This window comes from Cheilinus undulatus, linkage group 16, assembly GCF_018320785.1.
Source record: "Cheilinus undulatus linkage group 16, ASM1832078v1, whole genome shotgun sequence".
In the NCBI taxonomy this organism is placed as follows: Eukaryota; Metazoa; Chordata; class Actinopteri; order Labriformes; family Labridae; genus Cheilinus; species Cheilinus undulatus.
Genome location: NC_054880.1, coordinates 18,342,340 through 18,355,719, shown reverse-complemented (window position 1 = coordinate 18,355,719; position 13,380 = coordinate 18,342,340). Strand labels below are relative to the sequence as shown.

The 13,380-nt window shown below is 37.9% G+C and overlaps 1 protein-coding gene across 10 annotated transcripts in view; it reads right to left on the bottom strand.

The window, feature by feature from the left end:
* The window catches only part of LOC121523335 (sodium bicarbonate cotransporter 3-like), a 63,156-nt gene that overhangs the window by 8,794 nt on the left and 40,982 nt on the right, over positions 1-13,380 (bottom strand). For 7 of the 10 annotated variants that reach the window (XR_005993045.1, XM_041808175.1, XM_041808170.1 and 4 more), the window contains 8 exons: positions 9,810-9,925; positions 8,877-9,034; positions 8,164-8,251; positions 7,804-7,950; positions 7,288-7,394; positions 4,543-4,717; positions 2,115-2,248; positions 1,686-1,931 (listed from right to left, as the gene is read on the bottom strand). Coding sequence is in view for 9 of the 10 variants with exons in the window: in XM_041808175.1 (XP_041664109.1) it covers positions 1,686-1,931; positions 2,115-2,248; positions 4,543-4,717; positions 7,288-7,394; positions 7,804-7,950; positions 8,164-8,251; positions 8,877-9,034; positions 9,810-9,925 (1,171 nt within the window). In the remaining variant the exon portion in view is untranslated. The remainder of the gene's footprint in view (positions 1-1,685; positions 1,932-2,114; positions 2,249-4,542; positions 4,718-7,287; positions 7,395-7,803; positions 7,951-8,163; positions 8,252-8,876; positions 9,035-9,809; positions 9,926-13,380) is intronic. The other 3 variants (XM_041808178.1, XM_041808172.1, XM_041808177.1) reach the window with 1 other exon arrangement.

The window sequence follows — 13,380 nt, the reverse complement described above, 5'->3', positions numbered from 1 at the left end:
GACCAGGCTGAACTGAATACAAACATTCATTTGCACCCAGGTCCATTGAATTTCCAAACAGGTTATGTAAGATGTGCCAAGGGGTCATGCAACGTGTCAGTATATCAATACTATGGGTATGTTTTTATGGAAAAATTTTTGGTGGAATTGCTGCTATTATTATGAGATGTAATGTTTTGTGTTTTGTATGATCTTAATGTATTTATTGATTTTGTAACTGTGGGACAGAGTCCAAGGCAATTTTCCCAACGGGGAAATTAAAGTATTTCTTTTCTTGTCTTATCTTATTTAATGATTGGGGAATTTTATTCATTCTGGAGATGGCATACAGGGGCAACTCACAGCAATAAAATAACAGTTTTCAGCAGAGTCGTGTGTTTAATAGCGTTATTATTTTAAGTGCATAATAAGATCATGACAGACTACCTTATACATCTCTTTGGTACTTAAAATATTATTTTTTTCTTGACACCAAAAAGGAATGAGGAAATAACTTTCCTCACAACATAGCTGAAGTCCATCATTCTCAAATTAGGTTGTAAAACAACATTAAAAAAAAAGACACAAATGGCTTGTCTTGATTGGTAAACATTTTACTGAGAGCTACATTTTTTTTAAACAACAAATCTGTTGTGTTTATCAAGTCCAAGACTTTCTCATTATTTTGCATGACTAAAGGTGTGACTGAGTTGAAGTACAGATGGGGCCATTGTAGCTGTCTGATTAAGTTAATGCCCACATTAACACCACCTCTTTGCCTGTTTTTTAGATCAATAAAAGTAAGGTTGTTGCAGCATTTTTAATATAACATATCAACAATATGGCTTCATATCACTACTTGGAAAACCAATGGGCAACATCATGTGGATTATGTCTGTTTTTATACAATCAACGGTTAGAATGCCTCTCTAAAGCATATTTACGGTAAGCCCTTCCACATAGAAAACTGGTTATCAAAATATTTTGTAGTTTATTCCATCAACTCCTTCAGCAAAAGATCATAGGCATGGGTGATATTTGATTTTGAGAATATCTGAAATGCCAGTATTTCCAACTAATGTTGAGTTAAGTGGAGCTGAGAGAGGAGCAGGAAGTAGACAGTCTGGTAGTCGTTTTACATTTGGAGTTTCATTCACAATGTTCAGGCCTCACAGTGGGCCCCCTGAGTGAGTGGCACATTTGGCACCACCTATACTTAAAGGAAGAGTTGGACATTTTGCCAATATTTAAGACCTGTATATGGTATATTGCTGATATGCATGGCTGATACCTTGGCTGTAAATATCGGCATAAATTTTATCTTTTTAAGCCAATATCTGCTGATACCAATACAATGCTGAGAATATTGAGCATTTAGAAATTAAATATTCATTTAACTCATCAATGTCATGTAAAATATATTGCTGCTTCGACCATTGTTAATGTTTAGTAAAATAAATCCCTAGGGGCACAGGTGGCCTAGTGGGTTGGTTGCCCTCCATCTATGCAGCCCAAGTTAAATTCCAGCCTGTGGCTCTTTCCCGTCATGTCATTTTCCACTCTCTTATTCCTGTTTCTGGCTCTATTCATTGTCCTATTTCTCAAATAAAGGCAAAAAATCCCAAATAAATCTAAAATAAATCCTTAAAGATCTCAGTAAAAAAAGATGAAATCAAAAGTGGGAAAATGTTCATCTGAGTACTCACGAGTACAGGGTAAGGTTGTCTAGGTTGTTATGCATGTTGACAGGAAAGTGCTCTCCCAGGTGAAATAGTTTCTCCAGAGCCTCGTAGATGAAGATGATGCAAATGAGCGCAGCAAAGGCCTCCTCTGTGAATCGGGTAATATAGCAAACCAGGGAGCTAGCATCTGTGGCCACCAGGATCAGACACAGGAAGGCTGTCCACAGACCAATGCTAGTCCGCAGTGACAGGTAGGACAGCCCATAATCACTGCAAAAAAAGACTAGGATGAGAACTCTAACACATGCAAACTGGGGCCAAAAATAATGATATAGAAACAAATTTTAAAAAATCATCAGATTTATGATAAATGCAGGATACCATGCAGATGAATTAGGTATATTGAATTCTGGTGTTTAACGTCAAATCAGGAAAATACTTGCATAAACGTACTTGCAGAACTTGAAAAGGATCTTCTCAAACACTAAAACAGGGCCTGTGCTGCCTAGAATAGTGAGGGGTTGGCCTGCGAAGAGGGAGTATGCCACTCCTGTCAGTGAAGCCCCAAAGAGAGACTCTATGGCACTCTGTAGACACAGAGGAGAGGGACGGAGTGAGGGAGTGAGAAAGCGTGGACAGAGGAGGTAAAATCCGACCAAGAAGGAGGGAGAGGGAAAGGCTGAAGGAGAAAAGACAGAGGTGAAGAGGAGGCCATACGACCAGAACACAGAGAGTTTTGATTAAACCCACATCCTTGGCTATGTCTGAGATGCAAGATAAACTATTTGTTTCCATCCCGCTGACTTGTCCAAAGTCATATCTTTGACAAGGCTTCGCCTGCTGAGTTTATCCAGACACATCACACACACCAGCACACAGACCGTCCCTATGCTAACAGTCTCTGTCCGAGTAAGACATCATGGAAAAAGGAGTGACAGGGGCAAACAGAAAGAGACAGACAGAGAGAATGATAAAAGGACAGACACTTCATGCAAAAGCTTTTAGTGTGATAAAAGATATGAGCACACAAATCCCAAATGATCATAGCCTATATTGAGTAGTGGCTTCAGACCTCATAATAGCAAAACACCCAACCAAATGAGAGTGATACCACAGTGAAGTGGATAAAAGATTAGAGACAAAGATCCTCCACTGCTTAAAAAAAGAAAAACCAAAAAAAAAAAAAGAACAAAACTTAATAAACTGTGAAAAGGCTGATTCTTCCTAATGAATATGTAGAGATGAAACTTCGATGAGTGTGTAGCTATTACTGTCTTTAATTTATACATACAGACATAAATGTACATTAAACATCTTGAAATAATGTTGCATTCTTGTTGGACATCTTTGATTAATCTGCCCTGTTAGTTTATTTACCCTGAGATCATTGCTTTTTAGTGTAGCTTAAGGTTTTATATGTAATCATAAGCATACAAAGGTAACATCCATTTGAAAAAGTATAGTACAAAACATTTTAGGGATACGCGATATTGCATTTTTTGCCGATATATCCGACATGCTGATATTTACTGATTAACTTTAGCTGATAACGATATTGATACCAATATTCAAATACGTATGTCAGACCTAAAACTTCAGCCCTTTGAATAAATTTTAATGTATAAGCTTGAACAAAGAAAGAAACATGCTTCAAAATTTAAAAATTGACAACAAAGAAAGGAAAACACCCCAACCAGTGTAGGTCTGTTGGTCCAGCCTAAAACTTTGTAGACTCATTAGTAGAAATGGCAAAAATTTACAGTTGATATATGCTAATATTCAAAGCCAAAATATTGGTTTTAAATATCGACAAAAATGTTAATATCTGCGGATACTGACACCAGGCAGACAATATCATGCACACCTACAACATTTTCAATATTAATATGGCAAGTAAGAAATATATGTTTACTACCTGTTCACTTGAAAAATGCATTTCCTAAAAGAAAGAATGAATTCCATCTTTTTCTGTGTTTGTTGTTCTCAATATTGGATTTTTGCTACTGATATTTAAATGTAGCATGGACCTAAAAGTTCAGTCCTTAAAAATACAATTTAAAGGGGGATGAAAAAATAAAGACATGTCAGTCTTTAAAACAGTCTTCAGTGTAAGGAAGATAATGAATAAAGAAAACAATTTCAGCTGATGTAGGTCTGCTGGTCTAGCCAATAACTCCCCTGACTTATTTGTTTGTATGGGTAATATTTATAGCTGATACAGGTAGATTTTTAAAGCTAAAATATTAGGTGTTAAACTCAAAATAATTGTTCATATCTGCTGATACAGATATTTCCCTTTTTAAGCCAATATCTGGCAATCCTGATATCATGCAGATACTATTGTGCATCCCTAGCCAACCATTAGCCCTGCCATCACCTGGGGGAAGAGAGATAGCACTGCCCATTCAGGGATGCTGTATGATAAGGCCCAATACTTATGAAACAAGAGTACAGCTCAGTGAGACTTCTGGAAAAAATACTTTCTTTGGTCAACAATAGTTCAAAGAAATAAGAATTGCATGATCTCTAGGCTGCTTATCAGAACAGGGATCAGTCCTGCTGACTGCTGCAATCGATCACAACACAGAGGGAAGGATGGGAGAGGATGGGGAAGCAGAGTAGTTTGTTTTGGTCTGAGAGACTGGTGCAAAAGTGCAATATCCACCGGACGTTTACATTGAATCTGTATATTGTAACTTAAAACTTCATTACAAAACTTGCAAAAATAATGTGCATTCTTCTGTAGTAGCTACACTGTACATATCTCTACATGGAATAGGTGCATTACAGCAGTTAGACAAAGGCAGTTAGAGATCTGGCTCCCACTGGATTCATAAAAAGCACAAGTGCAGTCTCTTAAGTGCCCAAATTGAAGACTCACTATGTTGCTTTTTGTGGCCTCCCCAAGCAGACCTCCAAATGTGATGACAGGGGACATACAGGCGCAGTAAAGGAACAGGATGGAGGCTAGACACTGCAGACTGAATGAGTCCCTGATGTCGCTCCAGTAGAACGGTACTTTTCGCTTGATGTCCAGGATCAGACCTCCAAATATCCTGTATGTGCAGAAAGGTAAATTTTAATAATTGAAATGTTTAAATAAAAGGCAAGTTTATATCAATGAACATTGAAAGATTTTCCTTTAAATAATTAAAAAAACAAGTGTACTTTTTTAATTAAACAGTTTTATGTAGCACAGTTTAAAGGATACTCAATTGTCTTACTTCCTAGTTTTTAATTCTTAATGTATGTTTCAAATGATTGTAGATATATGGAGAAAAATATGTCATTTTGTCACAACTGTTAATAGAGAGGTGTTAAAGGCAACTTAACATGGTTATTTGTCAAAGGTCCTTCAATCAGAACATTTACAGTATATGTAGAGAGAATGAGCAAAATTATTGTGTTAGTCTGACAAAGTCTGGACTTTTGAAATGGGTGCTGACATTTTAGTCCAGCTGTATTCTAACTAAATCAAATTTCTGAAAGTTGGACTGACACATCCAGATGATTTAATGGGAGATTGATTTGCTTTTGGATTTAAACACCTCGCACCTGACTAAACTGGCATTCCACAGTCTCCGCGCTGGGCTGTGACCCAGAAGCTGAACAGTATTCAAAGCACAGCAGGACTCACATTTTCATTCAACAAAGGATCAGGGTTTCTACATTCATTAAAAATCTAATTTAAGACTTTTAAAGACCTTTTAAAGACATGAGCTGAGAAAAATTAATACCACTTTTGCACAGCAAAATTAAAGGAATGTGGGATTCCTCAGTACTCTGGACAAAGACTGAATTTTCTGGTCTACTGCAGTGTTATGAAAAGTCAGATGGTATTACAAAAAGGTTTTCTGGTCATAAACCCCCAAGTTTGATTATTTCTGGCACATTTAATACCTCTATTGTATCAATATACCATATAGAGATATTCATAACACATATTTGCAGGTATGCTGAAATCATTCTAAGCAGTAACTTTTGAAAAGGACAATAGGGAATAAGAGTTTGTTGTACAAAGATAAAATCCATATATATAATTTGAGCATTCAACATTTCAGTCCCTGCCTTTCAATGAACAGGTATTAAACAATGTATGGTGAAAATTCAGTTAGAAATACAAAATTATTAATTAATGACCAAAAGAGAAAGCTATTCCCTCTATAAATCTTCAATTCTGAAAGCGTAGATGCTAAAATGAATCTAAATCTAAACTAATCAGATAAATTTGGCTTGACAACAAAAATTACACCAAGACATACATTCATCAATATGCCCGCTAAAATCAAGCCCTCTCACAGGTAAAAAGAAGCCTTTTTAAGATGTTTTATGGCCTTAAATTTCAAGTCCAGGAACATGTAAGGATATTGCCATGATTTAGTTGCAGTGTGAATCTTGTTTGTTTTAAAAGTTAAATAACTACAAAATGCACAGAGCTGTAAAGACTGTTAATGTTTTCACTTTTTGACATACGACTGGTTAACTGCTTGTTAATTTGTTAGCAAGGTCAACAGGAAAATGTCCATAGTAATTAGCTAGAAGGGGCATAAAATCACTGAGAGCCAAACATTCTCCGACTGTGCATGTATGCTGAGACAAGGACAACCGCCCTGTTAAATTGCCAAATTGAGCAATAATGCAGGTTGACTTCACTATGCATGTAAACATACTGACTGTTTGACGCCGTTTGTACACTGACAGTGTTATGGCTGGGACAGTATCGTGAGTAGGACAGTTGCTTCAGTCCTAAATGGTTTAAGCAGGGACAAATTTATGCTCAGATTGTACAGAATGACTCCCTGCCCACAGTCTTTTTTGTTCCATTTCTGCCTGCCTCTTTTTTACTTTAACTTTGAGGGATTCAATTTCTCACCTTCTATTTCTTCATCTCTTTTTTCTCACACCTGTATCTGCTCTGCTGTAAATTTTTATTTCATTTTATTTTCCTCCATAGCTCTGAAATAACCTCTATCACCAGCCTCCACAAGCCCTGCTGCCTTTACTCTACAGCAGCCCCTATTCAGCTTTCTTTGCATTGACTTCCTGTACTTTCTTACAATCTTCCGTCCCCTGGTTGCTCCTTCATAGCATGAGCCTTTTATAGTAGCGGATTGAAAGGAGAGTGAATCTGTAAATAATACAGTGCCTTCCAACTGATGTGTTTTTTTGCAAAGTGTGTGTGCGTGTGTCTAGCTGTGGTTTCAAATAAACACATCTTCCTTGCTGTGTGGCCTGGGCCCCGGGGACGCGGCATGAGCTATCCATAAATGTCAGCCTCTGAGGGTGGCAGAGTACAGTACAGAGGTGTCTGCTAACAAACACCACGGAGGTGAGTTTATAAAATTTCACATGACTTAAATTTTAGAAGACAAGGCCAATGCTGGCTGATGACAATTGAAGAAAATCAATGTAAAAGTGTTTACTTCTTTTTTTCGAAGGCAAGACTGGTAACTGCCACTCAAGGTAAAACAGGTTACTGCAAAAAATATATAAAAATCCTCAACATGCTCACTCAATCAGTAATTTCTTGTAACCCATTCAAACACGTGATATTAATAACTAAAAATGTACTGAGCTGGGTGATTAGTCCAAATCAGTGTTTGGCATGAAAAGGTGCTAAACTCACCTTCCCGTCCTCTGCAGCTCAGGCCCTGCATGATGGTCCTCCTCCTTTTCCAGCTCGCCTGCTGGAGATGCAGTGCCGTTGGGTTGGGACGGCCTTTTCCTCTTCAGCTGCATGGTCAAGGAAATTAAATAGCATGCATTTTCATCTATTAAAATACTCTTGCTGTCGTGATGCTTTAAATCCATAAGGGGGCACTCTCATAGTGGTGTCCATATAGAGAAGACTCTGAAGCAAACACAGACGGGCTGGCTACAGTTTGTGAGATCAGACCTATATGGGCTTTAAGAGGTCTAGTAAAGACACTGTGCCTTGGTTAACAATTAATTTGTTTGTAAGTACGTGCATATTAGTCTCTGATACAATAAAAACACTATGCAATCGTATGTATGTTTGTTGCACAAGAGGTTTTCAGATCTTTGTAAGACATGCTATTGATTTGTATGTTTAAAAAAAGCCATATCCTAATCAAAAACGTGTTAGAGGATTAAAAAGTAATTAAGAGAGAGACTCTCTGACCTGAGATGGGACATTCTTTGGAGGTTCAATCCGGATAGTGGGGTCCCATTCTCCAGGAGGCAGGACAGTCACTTGATCAAGGAACTCATCGATCCCCGAGAGGAGATCTGTTCTGTCTTTGGCCTTGTATGCCACGTCGTGGAAAATCTTCAGAACAAAATCAGATGTTAATATTAAAACAAAAGCATGTTCAACTGGTCACAGCAAGGACAAAAACGTATCTTGTGTTTAAGAGAGGGCAGCAAGATAATTAAAAATGGTCAAACATTCAAGTGTTCTGAAAAATGTTGTTCTACATAAGTTTTAAGACATTACAATCCTAAATAACCAGGCATGAAAGGGATCCATTTCTTTTCTCACCTCGTCTGTCATTAGTGTCGCCATGGATCTCCCGATCTCATGGTACTGAGGCCCTTTCCCATGAGGACCCAAAAGCAGGAACAGAAATCTGTAAACAAGACAAATACTTATTTTATACATCAGTTATAACACTGATCCCAATAAAATTCACAACAAAAACAACATACTCACTTAAGAGTAGCCTGTTAATATTTATTGCAACTCAACAAAGTAGTTTATGTAAAAACGTTTTTAAATGTAAAAGAAAACTTAGGAATCTCTCTGATATCAGCTAGTCCATGCAGTGTTATTGAGCAAGACATGATTAGCAGAGTGATGTGTATGTGGAGCTTACTCTGTTTTTCTAACTGTCAAGCTCTCTCCTGTTTCCTCAACACTTTAATGCACTGTGAAATTTTGAATATTATACCATAGCTGAATCAATATGAATGCACAACACAATCATGCCAGCAGATCTTCGTTTTGATGCTGCTGCTCAAATGTACTCTGAAAATCGCTTGCTTTCCACACACAGACACAACTTCACTGAGCATCACAGATAATCCCCAGGCTAAATTAGCCCCAACTGAACAGGGCTTCTAAAATGACTATGTCACTTGGCTTAAAACTGTTACCAGAGTGTAATAACCTGTCAGAGCTTGAGACTTAAACAGAAGTCTCCTTCTTTCAAATAGACAGCTTCGTCATACATTATTAAGTTTCTTCTATTGTACCTTGTGGGCACAGGCACCTCTGTGAGGCCTGTGATAAGGACTGCCGGGGACAGCCTTACAAAGGCAGTTATGGGCTTCTCCAGGAAGTCCACCTCTCCCACCAGTACATTGGAAGCTTCAGCACCAGGAGGAATCTTTTTCATAAAATTCATGTCCACCTGTAACCCATAAAACCACTGAAATTTAAGAACTGCAATTAAAGGCAAAGAATATAAATTGATGAATCAGTTATAAATGCAAATAAAGATAAGTAATGGATGGAAAACTGAAAGAAGAAGATACATTTGGGAGAGGAAACAAAGTGTACAAAGACAAAAAATACAAACAGAGATTGTAACAGATGGCAGCAGGTCACTTGGTTGCTTTAAGCTGATAGCTACATCTATAACTACAAGGTACTGAGCAAAGATTTTCTGTTGCACTGAAGCATGTCTGTTCCTTTAAAGCTATCTGTGATATGCTTTGCTAAAAACAGATCTCAATATGACGTTTTCTTTATCCTTGTAAAGAAAAGACTTCCTCATCCCTCCTCTGAATCATGTCAACACTGCACCTTGTGTTTTTGGCAGTCATATCAGTTTTTGTAATGACAAATACTAATGGCAGCCTGCATTTTCTTTTAATGGATGAAGTGCTGCAAAATGGGAGGATGAATGGAGGCCATGTGAGGGAGGCATTTAAAAACAAAACACAGTTACATAACTGTGCAAGACTTTGATGGTCAATTCTTTGTCCATCACAGGTGGAGCAATGTTTGAAGAAGCATTGTACTGGGCCCAAAAAGAAAAGGGCTGATGGGAATGTAATGGTTGCTTTCATACAGGCAGTTTTCAACACAGACTACTGAAGTGTCTGTGGAAGACTCTGATGAGCTCATGTGGCCCCTCCACCATGATGGGACTGGTTCTGTGCTCAGTACTGTGCTCAGGTTACCTTGCTGAAGTCGACACTGCTGCTTTCTCTACTGACCCCTGCTTTGGACGGCCTCCTCTCCACCGCCTTGTTGCCATCCAGGTTGTTAGGGACAGAGTTGGGAGACACCATTTGTCCTGGGAGCGACAGGGGGAAGAAGAGAGAGGCAAAGGGGGGCACAGAGCAGTAATAGATGCTTTGTAAGTATTCATGAAACAAATAGTGTTACCAGTGTTTTTTTCACGATGACATGCCATTTGTTATGTTATTAAAAGCCATTTGTCTTTCATCTTTCTCTCTATTCAGACTTTCATTTTCAAGAACATAAAAGGAAAAATCTGCAAGGCAATTTTCCACTGTGACAGACCAGCTCTTTATGGTATCAGTTCATCAAATGAGAGTCAATTCTCTGATATTGTTCTCATTTTTTTCATCAGAGGAAAGCTCTTGGCAAACAAACCTGGAACAAAATCTCTGAGTCATGCCTCTGCCCACACAGGTTTTATGTATTATTGTTTCATATCAGTTTTTGTCATTTTAATAAAAAATTCAAAATTATGTAGTGACTTTAACCTCCTTTGTGCAGTGGTTCATGTTAGTATCAGTTAAAAATGTATTTAATATTACTTTAACATGAGGCCCATTGCAGTTTTAACTATTAGACACAGGGGCTATGCCCCAGTATACTAAAATGATCAGAAAGTCTGACTTAGACAAGCTTTACACTGATAAAACAAAAAGCAGCTACAGTGTTAACAGTAGAATTTGCTCTTATTTTTTTCTGAGCAGCAAAACCATTCCCTCTAAATTTGTTGATGTGGTACAGAGCTGCTGTACGACTGTGATGTCTCTCCACAGGGAACAGGATAAATTTGACAAATTCTGGTTGTTCTTCGTTTGCTGAGCTCATTATTTTGCTGCTTATGTCAGCTCTGCTAAGCCTGAATATTGTCAGCTTTGAGTTTAAGGTGAGAGGATGCGTCTGATATGCCTGACAGTTCACCTTACTAAGACTGCAGAACCTTCAAGTGTGGAACTTTGGATATGTCTGTGCATAATTGGCAGCATACTTCAACATTGCTTATTTGATTCGAGCCATACCAGATCCAGGAAACGCTAGCACTCGAGGTGACATGAGAGCAGGAGATGAAATGAGGGAGTGATGCATTTGAATCCAAGGATAGTATATTGCACACTATCCTCTGAAATTCAGAGTAACACTTCTTTTACCAGGTTGTCCTTCTTCTCTTAGTTTCCACATTGACAACTTTCTCATTTTAGCACTAGGAAGTCATCATGCCAACTTTGAAGTTAAGAAGTGTCTAAGCAATATGCAAAAACTAAAGTGTGAAATTACTTCTGGGAGGTGTTTTGGCCAGAGATCCATACCCTTGAACTGTACCCTGAGGTAACCCCAGTAGATACTGGGGAGCTGTGACTGCTGAACAGGAGCATGATTGCTCACATACCCGACAAAGCCCCTTGGAATAAGGGAGGATTATCTTAGGTTGCGTCCGCCAACACACTTCATTCAGGAAGGCTAAGCCCTGGAATGCTCCTCTGTGTTAGCCATTTGAACAGTGGCGTCATAGCGCTGCCACATTCATATGCAAAAGAGCAACATAAATAACTGAATTATGAAGACGATATGACTGTGGGCTTTGAGGCTTATCTGCTAATGGAGAATGATGCTGATTTGTGGTGTTTTTTATAACAGCTATGCAGATTTAGCTGTTTTAGCTTAAAATACTGCTAGTAATCTGAAGTTATTTTGATAGTTTATGTTACCCTGTAAGAAAAGTCAATATTACATTCAGATGCATAAATATGGGGATGTACACTGATCAAGGTCACCATATAGGGGAAACATTAATCTTCCTACTTTAAAATATGTTCTGCATTATAAAAATGTCCAATACTTGTCCAGTTAAAGCTTCATTAACAGAGAAATGTTCATGATTTTAAAAGTCTGAAGAAGGGAGATTAACATAGACCAGGTACACTCGTGATTCCCAGCATACTCTGTGTTCAGTCATTTCACCAATGCTTTCATACCCAATCCAGTAGCTTCAAAGTACATGTCTGCAACAGTGCAAGATCATCTGTAAAGCATCAATGAATTTGATCATTTGAGTCTGTAAGCTAGTCTATTCTGTTCATCATTTTACTGTCCAACTCATCTATCTAGAACAAACATACCAACTGCAGCTTAGAATTGGCACTGTAAAAGTCCAGTTGTTTTATCCTGAAATGTTAGTTATCAGCTGACAGAATGAAGGCTTAAAACCCTCCTCTGAATAATAACCCACCCACTGATGTCAAAGCTCATGCCTCTTGGGAAATTCTGTATATTTCCCAAGAAGGGGGTACAATTACAGAAACCCAGCAGCTATAATCAGACCTTCCCAACCTTTCAGATTCACCTCCCACCACGTGATTGCTGGTATTAATGGTCCATACAAACACAAATCACACATTCACATGCACACACAGTCTAAAAATAAACTGACAAGGGTTAGTTTGAGAGGAAGGAAAAGTAACAGTAGTTGCCAATATGATAGTACATACAGTACGATCAACAGCACCACCCTGGTCTCTGGCTTATATTTAGCCATGCTGCTGGCACAAGCTGCCCAAACTACCTCACTCCATCAGGTAAAAGAATGTTTATACTGAGGAATTGATGAGGGGAAGCACATGGTTGCCAAATGATGGGATGGAAAGTACACAAGCTAGAAGGTATTATCTGTGTATACTTAAAAAATGAGGAGGTAACCTTGGAACAACACACATACAACTGAAAGGATTTAAGATTTGCTTTGTAACTTTGTACCTAACATTACTTAAATGAGTAAAGTACACAGTATGAAACCTACAAAAAAGGCCACAATAGTTGAATCAATTCCTGAGAACTGAGTGAACAGCAGAGGGCTGCAAAAAATAACGAGCACCTCGCTGTTTCTCTCTAATCATATCAACACTTACACAATGCATGTGCAGGAAGACAAGAGCAGTTTTGAACATCTAAAAGAAAAATTACAAATTTTACAGGTGAACTATATTTGACGTGTTAGTGCACTGTAATTTTCAGAATGGTTAATGAATAATATATAAAGGATTCCTTGCAAATCCTGTCATTAGAGTCTTGTAAAAACTGTTCCTTTAGACAATCCTCTCTTCTAAATAAATAAAATGCATTATGATCCTCAAAAATATGTCATACTGACAATTTTCCTTGTAAAAATTAAAACCCCAATCCCCAAAAACCTGGAACAGCATGTACAATGTGGATAAAATCAGAATACAGTGATTTGCAAATCCATTTCAACTGATATTCAATTTGTTACATTACAATGAAAGAATATTTTGTATTTAAACCAATTCACTTTGTTATTTTTTTTTTTTTACACACACTGAAATTGATGCCTGCGACAAGTTCCAACACATTGGGACAGGAGCAAGAAAAGACAGAGAAAGTGATGGAATACTAAAAAAAACAAAAAAAAACGCCTGGAACAGTCTACAGGTAAGCAGGTTAACTGATAGTATGATTAGGGAGCAATCCTTAAGATTTCACCATCAACATGTTATC